Here is a 15,269-nt window from a genome sequence, read left to right as displayed (position 1 = left end):
CTGACTTGCTCAACTGCTGACAATATTCTGAATTGTCCCTTTGTTTGGCAACCTAGAGACATTTATGTCTGGAACAACACAGCATGGTGAGACGCTGGGCGGGCAAAATAAGATGGCAGAAAGGTGGTTATGGACAGAACAGGGAGGATAAGAAACCAGACCCACATCCCAGGACATTCTTAGGCAAACTGATGACCAGGAGGCGCTGAGGAACGGAATTTGTTTTCCTCAGATCTCACCACGTCCGTGTTCACAGTCTCCATGACCCCAGGAGAATGGCCCCCCAGCCTGGCAGGGGTCAGTCAGTCCTGGCATCACGCTCTCCCCCCCGTCTGTGTAAGCGCCCCCGGCTCTCACGCGCTGCAGGAGGCGGGGAGTAGACAGCAGGGCTGTCGGGATGCTGTTGGCCCGTGAGCCCACACAGAAGGTGTCTCCAGGGGCAAAGCTGAGGCTGGCGGGACTCGCCTGCCCCAGGCGAGGGAGAAATCCCCTCTGAGGTCACCTTGAGCATGGGATCCCAGCTATGTTTTCAGTAACTCAGGATCAATTTTCTCACAGCCCGGAAGTAAAATGGGCCTTTGAGGGGGCGGGCGGGGGGTTGTGGGTTGTGGGTCTCAGACGTCATCAGTCAAGGCTGACTCCAGGGCCTTGAAACCAGATAGGATCTTGGAGTAAGGCAAAGACAAAAGTCAAGCTCATCTTGGCCTGAGAAGACAGGGCTCCGCATGCCCTCCAATGGCCTATGAGGCCTCAGGCAAGCCTCAGGCCATCTCTGGGCACCAGATGGGCTCCCCGTCCCTTTCAGCTCCGACTCTCTGGTTCCAGGGCTCCGGCCGCAGCAAGACCATGGCTGGGTCAGAGGATGCTGGCCAGAGTCAGGTGAGGTGGTGGTGAGGGCAAGAAATGGGTCACAGGACAAAAACATGTCTACGCCAGAACCAGGAGGACCATACCCGCACACACATGCAGCCTGGGCGAGCAGGGTGGGGCAGTGGATTGCAACTACCTCCATATAAATATGGGCTTCCCAGGCGGCTCAGGGGTAAAGAATCTGCCTGCCAATGCAGGAGATGCAAGGGTTTGATCCCTGGGTCAGGAAGATCCCCTGGAGTAGGAAATGGCAACCCCGCTCCAGTATTCTTGCCTGGAAAATTCCATGGGTAGAGGGGCCTGGTAGGCTACAGTCCATGGGGTCTCAAAAGAGTCTCAGTCTACGACTGAGCACATTATATATACAGGTTAACTGGGATGGGGTTTCAGTTTGAGAAGATGAAAAACGTTCTAGAGGTGGACGGTGGTGATAGCTGCTCAATAATGTGAGTGGCCTTCATGCCACTGACCTGTAATGCTTAAAGTGGTTAAAATGGTAACTTTTAGGGACCTCCCTTGTGGCTCAGCTGGTAAAGAAAGTGCCTGCAATGTGGGAGACCTCGGTTCGATCCCTGCGTTGGGAAGATTCCCTGGAGAAGGGAATGGCTACCCATTCCACTATTCTGGCCTGTAAAATTCCATGGACTGTATATAGTCCACGGGGTCAGAAAGAGTTGGACATGACTGAGGGACTTTCACTTTCACTGGTGGTCCAGTGGCTAAGATGCCATGCTCCCAATGCAGGAGGCCTGGACTCGATCCCTGGTCAAGGAATCAGATCCCACATGCCGCAACCAAAGATCCTGCAAGTCACAACCAAGATGGAAGATCCCGCATGCCATAATTAAGGCCTGGAGCAGCCAAATACATAAATAAACAAGTAGTTTTTAAAAATGGTAAATTTTATCTTATGTATGTCAGTTGCTCCATTGTGTCCAACTCTTTGCAATCCCATGGACTGTAACCCATCAGGCTCCTCTGTCCATGGGATTCTCCAGGCAAGAATACTGGAGTGGGTTGCCATTCCCTTCTCCAGGGGATCTTCCCGGCCCAGAGATTGAACCTGGGTCTCCTGCATTGCAGGCAGATTCTTTACCATCTGAGCCACCTGGGAAGCCCTATCTTATATATATTTTATCACAATTTGTAAAAACCTCCAAAACCTCAACTTAGAAATCCTCTCCCTCAAGAGAGCTGTCTTCGAAGCCCAGCTCCAAGTCAGAGCTGCCCAGGAGAAACCCCGAAGCCCTACGGGGACAGGTCCCGAGTTTCATCCCGCCACGGCTACTCGTCATCCCGCCGGGAAGGTCGGGCGCCAGGGCCACCATGAGTCACCAGCACACACAATGGTTCATTCAGAGACAGTGCCGGGCGTGTACTGTGTTGGAATTTCTCTGTGTTTGCTCAGCCTAGGAGCTCTCTCCCTAGCCAGGTATGAGTGGATCTCAACCATGGGTGCCCACACACCAACCTCCCTTTTGACTGCCGGTCCGAGACACTCTCAGATCTATGAACAGAGGACCTGGGAGCCGATGCTTCCCCACCTGTGAAGTCAGCAGCTGTGGCTGGAGGAGCCCAAGTCCCCCGCCCCCACCCCTTACCAGCAAGCTCAGAACCCCGAATACCTGGATCCACCAGGTTATCTGTCTCCTCCCTGCTGAGCACACGAGCGCAGTGAAGGCAGCGCTGTGCTGGCTACTTTCACCAACTTCCGGGAGCTGGCTGAGCACAGCACATCCCAATTCCATCCTGGCCTGAAACCACCCACGGTGGATGCGCTTACAGGATGGAAACTGACACACACCACCTGTCAGGGATAACCCTCCAGAGAGCTGGACATCAAATAACGACTGGCCCACCATTGGGTATAAGTATTAAATTATTAAGACTGATGGCCATTTCCTTTCAAGACTTGCTAGAGAACACTGCATTTTCCGAATCTCAAAGACTGTCAGAGGTCCCCCTCCAGAGACGTTCCATCCTGCAGTGACTGCCCAGAGAAGCCAGCCGCGGCTGACTATCACCAGGAGTCACAGACCCAAAGGCACTCAGCCTGGGCCCCAGGCCTAGTTCTCCCTGAGAGACCCCCTGCAGGACAGCCCTTCACGCCCACTCAGTACCCAAGTTCAGTCCATGTTCATCTTCTCATTTATTAATAAGAATCTTCAGAACTATGCAAGATAGAGATGAGGCAGTTTTCCTGCTTCAGAAGGTATGAAAACAGCCCTCGAGAGATTACATGAACTAAGAAGGTCAGTCTGTCAAGAAGCTGAAATTAGACTTGAGGAGGGCTATCTGGCGGAAGGCTTACAGGACTGTCAAGTACAGCTTCACAGGCTGTGCACTGCCCAACTCCAGAAAACACAGTTCAACAGAGACCTCAATGTATTCAACCCCTGAGGCTATGAAACAGGGAGGCCTTGAGAGCTTATGGGAAAAGGGAGTTAAATCTCTATCATCATTGGGATAAATTCTTTTTATAACAATACTCTCCCTTTCTAAGCCTTGTATTGTGTACGTGTCAGGAAGCCCAACTCTCATATCCATACCTGACTACTGGAAAAACCATAGCCTTGACTATATGGACCTTTCTATATTCATTGGAAGGACTGACGCTGAAGCTCCAATACTTTGGCAATCTGATGCAAAGAGCTGACTCATTGGAAAAGACCCTGATGCTGGCAAAGATTGAAGGCAGGAGGAGAAGGGGGCGACAGAGGATGAGATGGTTGGATGGTTATCACCGACTCAATGGACATGAGTTTGAGCAAACTCCAGGAGGTGGCGAAGGACAGGGAAGCCTGGTGTGCTGCAGTCCATGGGGTCACAAAGAGGTGGACATGACTGAGTGACTAAACAACAGGAAGCCCAACCCCAGGGCTTATTGTGGGGGCTCCAACCCCTTCCTGCTAGCATTTCAGAGAGGAAGGAGGGACTCTGAGCTCTCCATGGAAATCTATGAACTTGTGAACATTTCTTAATTTCTAACATAAAAGCGTGTGTTCACTTAGAGACTGAAATTGAACAACTGCCCCAAGTTAATTAAGAACCCAAGCGGAAGTCTCTCTCTTTGTACAGAGACCTTCAGTCTAAAAGAGTCAAAAGGGGACCCGCCTCCCACTCAGGCTGGTCATCTTGGTGGCAGATGAAAGCTGGAATTTCTCTCTCTACTGCCAACACCCTCAACAGGTGGGGAAGAAAACAAAACACATCGTAATTCTGGGATGGGGACTTGCAGATGGAAAAGAAAATCAAGTTCAAGCCAAACACTCCTCAAGACAATTGGAAAAACTCGATGACAAGACCCAATCCTTTCATCCTTCAGACTGTTGTTGTTTAGTCGCTCAATCGTGTCCGACCGACTCTTTTTGTGACCCCGTGGACTGTAGCCCGCCAGGCTCCTCTGTCCATGGGATTCCCCAGGCAGGAATACTGGAGTGGGTTGCCATGTCCTTCTCCAAGGCATCCTCCTGACCCAGGGATGAAACCCAAGTCTCCTGCATCGATAGGCGGGTTCTTTACCACTGAGCCACCAGGGAAGCCCTCATCCTTCAGATACCCTGGGAACTTTCAGAAATGTTTTGAGAAAGGCCAGATAATCCTGACATTCCAAGTCAAACGCACTCTCACTACACTCAGGAAGCCTTCAGGCAGGCAGGGGTGGGGGTGTTCAGAGGACACCAGACACGGCCGGGGACCAGGGGCTGTGCTCATTCCCCCCCTCGGGGGGAGGAGCAGGGGGGTGGGGGCCGCAGGCAGGGAGGAGGGCCTTGTCTGGGGCAGCACGAGGAGCTGGCCACCTCTCTCCACTCCCTGCCCTGGGAAGAGCCTGCCGTAGCCGGGCACCCACAGACACCCTGGCTCACTCGGACACTGTCCGTGGGGGCTGCCAGCCTTCCCGGTCAGGCCCGGTTTCCTAGAGCTGATCTCCAACCTCAGCCCAGGAAGACAAGCTTTCCCCTGGGATACGGGCAAGGTACTGCTTCCCTGGTCTTGGAACCTCAGCCTCCCTGCCCCTTTCAGGACAGAACAGCCTAGCGGGTGAAGGCAGCCTCTGATGCCATAAAAAAAGGAGTTTAAAACCTAGTCACAGGTTCAAGGGGCTTCCCTTGTGGCTCAGCTGGTAAAGAATCCACCTGCATGCGGGAGACCTGGGTTCGATCCCTGGGTTGAGAAGATCCCCTGGAGAAGGGAAAGGCTACCCATTCCACTATTCTGGCCTGGAGAATTCCATGGACTGTAAAGTCCATGGGATCGCAAAGGGCTGGACAGGACTGAGCGACTTTCACTTTCACAGGTTCAAGAGGGAGGGGACATATGTATACCCGTGGCTGATTCACATTGAAGTATGGCAGAAACCAACACAACATTGCAAAGCAATTATCCTCCAATTAAAAATAAATACATTTACATTTTTAAAAAACCCACTTGCCACTTGAGGACTGCCCCACTTTCAGCAAGTCACCGATGCGAAATGGACCATTAATTTACACACAAGAAAAATATTGCCAATCATAATTGTAAAATGCCAACAACTGTAACATATCTGAAACACCCAGATGTTATAATATAAAAAAAAATGTGTCATGGAATAGAGGAACTATGACTCTTAAGCTTTCTAACAGTTACAGTTCCTACCTCAAGTTGTTGGGAGAGTTGAGTTAATAAATTAAAACACTTAAAACTGGGCCAACCACAGAGTAAGCACCACATAAGGTCAGCTGTCATCTTCACATCCTTGAGATTGAGGAAAGGCCACAGGAATTTTTATAATCTCAGAAAAAAAAAATCATGGCACAGGAAAGAAACCTACAGAAACCCTTGGCAGGCAGCACATCTTCATGAAAAAAGTAAGTGTTTAGAGGCCACTAGATCCAGGTTTGAATTCTAGCCAAGCTTCTTAGGCAAGTGATTTTTACCCTCTGAGTCTGTTTCCTCTACTGAAAAGGAGAATAAAGACACAGTATCACGCTGGCTTGGTTTTAGGATTAAAGAAGCTAATGTATACTTAGCCATTGGCACAAAACAGACATTTAATACATGCATTTTGTCATGTGGGTACTGAGTGTTTTTCCTAAACACTGTTTGGAAATGATCACCATCATAGTTCAGAGGAACAAAAAAAACAAAAAACACCCGACTAAAGAAAAAGAGCCAGAAAAGTAATAGCAAACAACTGTGCTATTCTGTCGGCTGTAAAAATCCTCAGTCCAGGGAACACAGCTGCTGTGTGGATGTGGAGATGAAAACAGCTGCTGTGTGGACGCAGGCTTGGGAAGAGCCTGCGTTTGAGCAGCTCACAGCCTGATCTGGTCTTGGCCCCATAAGTCACCAGAGACACTGGATGGGGACGGTGTACATTAGACGACAGAGAGGGGAGGAAGGGGGGGTGCTGAGCCCCAGCATCACACCAGGGTTCCTGTGAGGTCCAGGAGTGCAGAGGTGACTGAGTGGGCTCACGGGGAGACTGTGACTCCCCAGCGGCAGCCAGGTCGATGGCTCAGCCCCTCGCGCCTTACACTGAGCAAGGATGCCCGCACGTTCCTGTGAGTCCTCTGCCCTTTCCAGTCGGGATCACGTGGCCCAGTTCTGGACCTCTTTCCCTTGCTCTCGCTCACACCCACCCTTGGTGCCCCATGGTCAGGCGCTGGTGGCTTTTCTCTCCTTGCCAACGATGCCCCATCCCAGCTCCACTCCCTCAAGACACACTCAGCAGGTCCGGGGGCTTCTGACCTCTGACCTCCACCCCCTTCTAGAATACAGATCCCCTGTAAAACAACCCACCAACCCCTGGGGAGACGCCCCCACCCCCCCCAGACCAGGCTGGAAGACCTGAGATCCCGGCGGGCACCCAGAGAAGGTAAGGTCCTCTGTGCCCACAGTGGGAAGGAGTGCCAACAAGGGAGGACCAGGCTTCTCTCACCTCGACTTCTGCCCCAGCCTGGGGAAGCCGGCTCAGCTAAATAAAGGAACATTTTAAAAGTGGGTAGTAGCTGAAATAAAACGACTAAATCCCACAGCCTCTCCAAACTCACGTGAGAGAAGCTCTGCCCGACACTAGAAGTCTATAGCCCCGTGCCGCCCTCCACGTGGGTACTCACCGGACTTCAGCCTGAGCTCCCCCAGGCAGCCGTAAGCATCGGTGAGCTTCCCGTACTGGCCTTTAATGACCTCCTTTTCTTCCGGGGCTGCGGGAGAAACACAGCACAGACAGCATCAGCCGAACCTCCTGGTGGAGTTCACTCACTGCAGCTTCCAATGCGGCTCCCACCCACTCGGCAAAGAAAACGCAGTCAGTAGCTCGGCCCCAAGTCATTTGTGTGGAGGCTTGTGGATCAGCAGATCGCCGAGCTCCAGGGACTGAGACCTTCCCACCTGCTCTCTGAAAGCTCCGGCAGCATCCTGGTGGGGAGGTTGCTGCAGAGGCGGAGGGGAGTCCCCGGCCGGCAGAGGTGCTGGGTTTGAGGCGGGAGCAGGTGTCTCAGGCCAGCCCCGTCCCTCGGTACTGCAGCCCATGTGCTCAGAAACAGCACTGAGTCATCGCTCCCTGATGGGGAGGACCTTCCTTCCTAAGTGTCGTCCACCGGAGGCCGCATCTTGCAAGTGCCCACCCGCCCCCCGGGGACCTGCTAACACAGGAGGGCTGAGCAGGAGGCCTCGGTGACCCTGGTGCTCAAGGTCCGGGGCCAGTGATTCCCAAGGCTGGCTGATGAGCAGAGGTCCCGGGGTCTTCAGAGTTACTAGAAACACCCAGGGCAAGACCCAGCCTGCTGAGAAGCAGCAGCAGAAAAACTGGCAGAGGGAAGGACCGGGACAAGTAGGGAGCCCTAAACCTTGACAATGACACCACAGACACCCTTGGAGGTGCCGCTGGCTCTTACAGGGGCCAGGACTTTGTACCCTTTTCTCAGAAGAACGTTCCTAAATGCATAGAACAAAACACAGACACGGGTGAACCCCTAAATAAGGACCCCGCAAACACCATTAGGGCGACTTGCTATGGAAGCAAAAACTCAGCCTCAGCCGAATTCACCTAATACAAGGGCTCTCCACCTGCGGAGACAGAGGAAAAAGCCTGGCAGACACCACGGCTTCACAGACAGCTTTTGGGGGGATCTGTATCTCTAAAAAGTGAAAGTGAATGTCGCTCAGTCCTGTCTGACTCTCTGCGACCCCATGGACTGTATACAGTCCATGGAATTCTCCAGGCCAGAGTACTGGAGTGGGTAGCCTATCCCTTCTCCAGCGGATCTTCCCAACCCAGGAATCAAACTCAGGTCTCCTGCATTGTAGGCAGATTCCTTACCAACTGAGCTACCAGGAAAGCCCTATAATCTCTAAAATTGTATGCAAAATTTTTGATGTATATTTTTATGAGACTGGGATTCGTAATTTTCATCAGAATCTTCAAGAAGCACTAAGGTTAAGAACCAGTTTAATAAATGATATTTTCCTCCAAAATTCACATGACTTTTTCTAATTAGGGTTTTTTGCTGAGGTAGGAGGGAGCAGAGTAACCTAAAGGTAATTACCCAAAGTCGGGGCTTCCCTGGTGGCTCAGCAGCAAAGAATCCACCTGCCAATGCAGAAGACTCAGGTTCAACACCTGGGTTGGGAAGATCCCTAGAGAAGGAAACGGCAACCCATTCTAGCATTCTCACCTGGAGAATCCCATGGACAGAGGAGCCTGGTGGGCTACAGTCCATGGGGTTGCAGAGCAGCCACTAAACAAGTGTATATAAGTCAGTCCCAATCTCCCAACTCACTGCACCCTCGCTTCTGTCCACATCCTCCTCCCTCTTCAAAACTAGCAATCGCATCCCTCCAATCCCTGCTTCCATCTTCACATCTCATTCTCTCTCCCTCTCCCGCCTCCCTCTTCCATCTGTTAAGGACCATTGTGAGTACACTGGGCCCCTGGATCATCCCCAACAATCTCCTATCTCAAGGCCCTTCATTTAATCACAAGTGCAAGGCCCCTTCCGCCACATGCGGTAACTGTCACAGGAAGTGGGCATCAGGACAGGGGCACTGAGGAGCCCACAGATGGGCATGACCCACTTCCTGGAGCCCGCGGGTCTTTGCTCCCACACTGATGACAATGAGGAGGACAAGGCAGCCTTAGCACCCACCCCGGTCTGCTCCCCGATGAGATGAAGGGCCTCCTCCATCCAGGTGATGACGAGTCCACCGTTCAGGGACACCCCTGGTGCCGTGTGCCTACGGAGCCCTCCTGGAAGTGGCCTGCTCCCTACTCTAGGGCAGGTGAAGCCTGTGAAATCCCATCCCCGCAGGTGGAAGCGAACTGCTCCCTGCAGGCCTGATCAGCGCCACACGTGGTGCCTCCTGGTCTAAAGAGAGGAAGGTAAACAGGCAGCTTCCCAGTCCTCGCTGCGGTGGACATGTTGATCAATGCAAGAGCATAATTCTGACACACACACACACAAAATCATATTTCAACCCGCAAAGCTTTACAAAGCCTTTGCACAGAACCCTGAAGCCTGGATCTCACCCTGTTGACCCTAAAATGAGGAGGTCTTTGTGCCTTTATGTCCCTCTGCAAACAGTCCTGACCAAACAAACAAAACCCTGGGAAACTGCCGGCCAAAGGAACCTGGTCAGATCCACACTTCAGAGGTGGGGACGGCACCGCAGGAGAAGCTGTGGAAACAGAACTGACCGCCCGCCCTGCTGGGTCACGGAAGACAAGCACACACACCAAGTCCCCCTGCACTGGGAAAATCAAACAAATACAAATAAAAAAAAGATTTCTCACCCTGTTTTGAAAACAAACAAGCACAGCACCACCAGGCCACCCTGTCCCATTCGAATCCTGTAAATGATCAACTCCTTCATACAGAATCAACACCACCATCCCTGGCTTTCACGCCAGGCACCTCACAGGGGGTCACAACCTGACTGCACGTGACAGGCTTGGGAGAAGATGCTTTTCTTCCACCACAAACAGATGCTGCTGCTGCTGCTAAGTCGCTTCAGTCATGTCCGACTCTGTGCAACCCCCTAGACGGCAGCCCACCAGGCTCCCCCATCCCTGGGATTCTCCAGGCAAGAACACTGGAGTGGGTTGCCATTTCCTTCTCCAATGCATGAAAGTCAAAAGTGAAAGTGAACTCACTCAGTCATGTCCAACTCTTCACGACCCCATGGACTGCAGCCTACCAGGCTCCTCCATCCATGGGATTTTCCAGGTAAGAGTACTGGAGTGGGGTGCCATTGCCTTCTCCAACAAACAGATGAACTGTAAACAAACTGGGTGGCTTAAAACATAAAAACTTTCTCAGCTCTTGAGTCTGGAAGTCTGGAAGCAAGGTGTCAGCTGACCACCGTCCTCTGGAGGCTCCGGGGAGGGTCCTCCCCTCCTCGTCCTGGCTGGTGGTGGCCATCAATCTGGACCTTCTTTGGCCTGCAGCTGTGTCACTGCAACCTCTGCCTCCTTCGTCACATGGCCATCTTCTCCCTGTGTGGCTCTGGGTCTCTCTCCTCTTGTAAGGACACTTCATCGCATCGGATTGGGGCCCTCCCCCACTCCAGGATGACCGCATCTCAACCTAATTACATGAAGGACCCTATGTCCAAACATGGTCCCATTCTGAAGTATTGGAAGTTAGGACTTGCATGTATCTTTTGGGGAACACATCTGAACCCATAAGATTCAGTAACCTTTTCCTTCCAGAAGCCAGCCCTGTTAAAAGTTCACACTCTCTGCAAAGCATCTCTCCTTTTCTCCAGGCCTTCCCCTCCAAGGCTCCTTCCCACCCCTGCGATGTGTAAGTGGGACGCGTCCCACCCCTGGGAGACAGGGCCTCCTCACTGCGCCCCCAGGACCCCCAGAGGCCTGGCCTCCCAGGCAACCTGTTTCAAAACTGCCCGACACCGCCACTTGCCCCAGATAACCGTATTTCCTCACTTTGTGTCAAAGGAAGAAGAAATCCATTTTGTTCTTAAAAGGGAGCTCACAAACCAAAAGCCTCAGGCAGGTAATGAAGGAACGAAGCTGCAGGAAGGGGGCTGTGGGTAACCCAAGGATACACACGCGTTCTAATGGGGACATGTGGTCCGTTTCTGCCCACTGCCCCCAGGAGGTCAGGCCAGCCTGGGTGCCAGCGAGTTTCCAGTTTTTTGAGAGAAATAGGACACTTCTGATTTCTCAGTGTTGGCAACCAACCCAGGTTTATTTTAAGCTCCGAGTGGGCTGCACGCACCTCTGCAGACTGTATTTGGTCTGCCCATTGGCAACTTCTGTCCTTCCTTACTTAATGGCTCAAAAATAGAATTTTCCTGTCTTCTGCGCTTTTGTTGCATTTCCGAAGGGTTCGTCCACGTGAGAATGTTTTTGCTTCCCCCCGCTTGCCGCCCCTCCAACCCCGACCATCGGCCACGACTTTCCAGGAAGTCCTCCCCTTTACTCACCTGCCCTTGTCCTCAGCCACCTCTTGCCCTGGGAAATAGCCGTTCATTCCAGTGAGTATGTATTTGAGGGCCAGCTAGGCACAGGGACCCAGTAGGGACCCGAACAGACCCAAACCCATCTACCCCAGAGGCAGCCAAGGCAGGTGCAGGGCCTTGGCAAAGAAGGGACACGTGTCATGAATGGATGAGTGATGACCGTGGAGGCCAACCCGCTGGGGGTGGGAGCCAGGAGCAGTGGCCCCGACAAGGCTGTCACAAAGGTGGTGGAGTGGCAGCGTCTACCCGGGGCCGGGAACCACATAAGCTTCCTGCCAAGGGGGACAGACGTGATCAAGGAGCACAATACAGACGGTGACGTGAGCTAGGAAGAAAAAGTGAACAAGGAAGAGGGGTGGGAAGTGGGGGAATGTGGACTTTCAGACAGTGTGGTTTGCTAAGGTCTCACTGCAGGGCCAATCTTTGAAAGCAGATGAAGGAAAAGAGGGAGATGGCCAAGCGGAGGGCTGGGGAGCACTGTGAGCCCAGAAGAGCATGTGCAAAGGTCCCGGGGCTGAAGCATCCCTGGAATATGAGGATCAGTGAGGTCAGCGAGTCTGACAGAGGGAATGGAGCCAGGGACACGCTGCAAAGCACCGTCTAGGTCACAACAAGATTTGGGGTTTTGCTGAGTCAGAGGGAGGCACTGTGGGATTTTGAGGATCACTCTGGCTGCTTGGTTGAAAACAAATCCATGAGGGCCAAGAGGCAGGCAAGGAGACCAGTTAGGAGGTGCTACAATGATCCTGGTGAGAGAGGATGCTTAGACCGGGGTGGGGGGGGCGGCTGGAGGTGCTAGGAATATGCACACACCACACACACACACTCACACACTTTATTATTATTGAAACTTCCAAAGAAAAGCAGAGTAGTGTAACTTTATGTGCCCACCAGCTCTGACTGGCATCTATTCACACTCAAGCTTACTTCATTCATATCCCCCATCTGAGAGGGTAACAGGCAGGAAGGCCAGGGGTCTCCAAACGCAGGAAATAGGCTGCAACTGTCCCTTAAAATTCTGTGTTGCTATGACGACACCTGGTTCCACCTGAACTTGACTTTTCTCAAACCTTGAGCTCCCCAATGCATTTTTCTCATGGAAATTTTTTTCTTAAGCTATGTTAATGAAACTATGTATTGGCTTTGGAATTTGCCTTTTTTCAAAATGGTTCCACCTGAGACTAACTTTTTTCCTTTTCTCAAACCTTGGGCTGATAATAGCTCAACAAACCAGTATTCACATCAATTGTTTTATGGCTGGGGGATGACACAGCTCCTGCCATCCTATCTCAAAAATGCATATTGTGGGAGAGGGGCCTGCTGAAACTCCATCAGCCTTGAGGTGTCTCTCTTATCTGATTAATAGCTTTCTAACAGACATAAAACAGCTTGCTGAAAGTAGCAGGGGGGCATCCTCCATCCCCCTTCTGATATCTGTGTCAGAAGCTTTCTCTGTATCTTTCTCACTTTAATAAAAATGTGCTACACAAAAGCTCTTGAGTGATCAAGCCTGGTCCCTGGTCCCGGAGTTAAATCTTCTTCTTCGGAGATCATGAATCCAACATAATTCACCATAAGCTATCTCATCCATCTCTGACACCTCACGTCAGTCTCATCTTGTGGGCTCAGACAATAAGCAACAATCAGTGTCAGGAGTTTAAAAAAAAAAAAAACCCACCCTAACCCCACTAAATCAGAAACTCTGGCCTTGAGACCCAGAAATCTGTTTTCACGAGTCCTCCACTTGAGAACCACTGCCCAAGATTATTCCAAGTAAATTCCAGACTTCATATTGTTCTAGCTATAAATATTTCAGTAAGAATCTCTAACAGATGAGGCTTCCTTTTAAAAATACACCACAACACCATGATCATATCTTTAAAAATGTAACCATAATTCCTTAACATCATCAAATACCTGCATATACGTCAAAGGCAAATGCAAAAGGCTTTGTGGACAGACCGTCGGACGTGAGAGACATGAGCGAAGGGCAGGTTTCAAGGATGATGCTGAGTCCTGATGCTGAACAACCGACAGGATGGTGTGACCATCACCCCCGGTGTCCATGGAGACAGACAGGCCAGGTCTGGGCAGTGCACCAGGAGTGGGGGTCACACTGGCCCCGGTAAAGACTTCGAAGATGCAATTGTGCCGGCTGCAGTCACACGGGCATGTTGGCTGAAGATACAAACTGGGCGCCCCCGGCCAACAGAAGCTCCTTAAAATCACAGACTCAGGGAGGTCACCTGGGGAGGGCATGGAGGGGGACAGGGTGCTTAAAGGTCTGGGAGACGGAGGAGAAGAAGCCAGAAAGATACAAGGAAAAGGTGCAGTGCCTGGTGTCAGGAGCCAGGGAGAGTGTGTCAAGGAGGTGAGATGGGTCAGCGAGGGGGTCCCATGCTGCCCTGAGTCCCTTCCCAGCAGGACTGAGCGCTCATCATTCGAGTTACACACAGAGGTGAGCCAGGGAAAAAGCAGCTTCCGTAAAGATGAGGGGCAGAATCCTGAATCGAGAGGAGGCAAAAATGGAGGCTGGGAGTAGAAGCAGTTCCTTGAGGAATTCATCTGTGTGTGTGCGCGCACGTGTGTGTGCACGTGTGTGCGCGCATGTGTGCACATGTGTGTGTGCGTGTGTGTGTAGAAATGGGGGGCTGGGAGCAGAAAGTGGGGTCTAAAGGTTTTCCTAAGAAGAGGAGTTAGCACTGGTTTGCACGCTGGCAGAACTGATCCAGGGGAGGTTAAAAACTGCTGGAGGGCAGAGAAGGGACCCAGCGATAGCGCCCGGGATGGGGTCATGGCCCTGACCTGTGAGTGGGGGCCACGTTAACAAACAGTCTGTCTACAGGAGAGTGGGAGGACATGGGGCAGAGGCGGCGGGTGGCCGGGGTGCAGGCTGTGGGCGGAAACGCTCTCCTTGCGCCTCCAGTTTTCTCAGTGAATTGAGAAGAAAGGCGTCTGCTCAAAGGTTCAGCAGGAAGAGCCGTCGGAGGAGGCGGGAAGGTGAACGGGACATGGGCCTGGTGACCCCCAAGGGGCACCTACCAGCGTGGCGGTGGGTCTGCTCCAGAGACGTCCAGCCACACGGAGGCAGGTCCAGGCGAGGACAGGAGGACCTGCCCAGCAGTTCCCCAGAGGAGTAGGGCCCAGGAAGTGAGGGGCGGGGTTGGGGGGGTGCAGAGGGGTGGGGAAGGCATTGGAAGAGGAGGCAGGTTCACCTCCTACCCTGCTGGTGGGAATGTAAGTTGGTGCAGCCACTATGGAAAACAGAATGGAGGTTCCTTAAAAAGCTTAAAAGAGAGTTGCCATAGAATCCAGCAATCTCACTCCTGGGCATATATCCGGACAGAACTGTAATTCAAAAAGATATATGCACCCCTATATTAAAGCAGCACTGTTCACAGTTGCCAAGGCATGGAAATAATCCAATGTCCATCAGGAGGTGTATGGATAAACACTGTGGATAAATGAAAATATATATTTGTTCGTCATTCATTTCTTCAGTCACTGAGTTATGTCTGACTCTTTGTGACTCCATGGACTATAGCCCGCCAGGCTCCTCTGTCCATAGAATTTCCCAGGCAAGAGTACCAGAGTGGGTTGCCATTCCCTTCTCCAGGGGATCTTCCTGACTCAGGGATTGAACTCGCATCTCCTTCTTTGGCAGGAGGATTATTTACCACTGAGCCATCAGGTAAAGAATGATGGCTTTACCTGATACACATGCACATACTTACACACATACACAAATAGAACACTACTCAGCCATAAATAAGAAGGAAATGCCATTTTCAGCAGCATGGATGGATCTAGAGATTATCACACAAAGTGAAATAAGTCAGAAACAGAAAGACTAATACCATATGACACCCCTTGTATTGGCAACCTAAAATATGATACATGGGCTTCCCTGCTGGTCCAGTGGTTAAGAATAA

At 51.8% G+C, this 15,269-nt stretch overlaps 1 protein-coding gene across 11 annotated transcripts in view; it reads right to left on the bottom strand.

Annotated features, from left to right (window-relative positions):
• Window positions 1-15,269, bottom strand: part of SYNJ2 (synaptojanin 2) — a 96,052-nt gene that overhangs the window by 55,143 nt on the left and 25,640 nt on the right. For 6 of the 11 annotated variants that reach the window (XM_081530126.1, XM_081530128.1, XM_081530129.1 and 3 more), the window contains exons 1-2: window positions 11,302-11,427; window positions 6,972-7,058 (exon numbers count right to left, since the gene is read on the bottom strand). Coding sequence is in view for 3 of the 11 variants with exons in the window: in XM_081530122.1 (XP_081386248.1) it covers window positions 6,972-7,058 (87 nt within the window). In the remaining 8 variants the exon portion in view is untranslated. Of the gene's footprint in view, window positions 1-6,971; window positions 7,059-10,006; window positions 10,440-11,301; window positions 11,428-15,269 lie in introns of those variants that run through there. The other 5 variants (XM_081530122.1, XM_081530124.1, XM_081530123.1 and 2 more) reach the window with 2 other exon arrangements.

Source organism: Giraffa tippelskirchi, chromosome 9 (genome assembly GCF_054371585.1).
Source record: "Giraffa tippelskirchi isolate mGirTip1 chromosome 9, T2T-mGirTip1v1.2.pri, whole genome shotgun sequence".
In the NCBI taxonomy this organism is placed as follows: Eukaryota; Metazoa; Chordata; class Mammalia; order Artiodactyla; family Giraffidae; genus Giraffa; species Giraffa tippelskirchi.
This window is presented reverse-complemented; position numbering and strand designations above follow the sequence as displayed.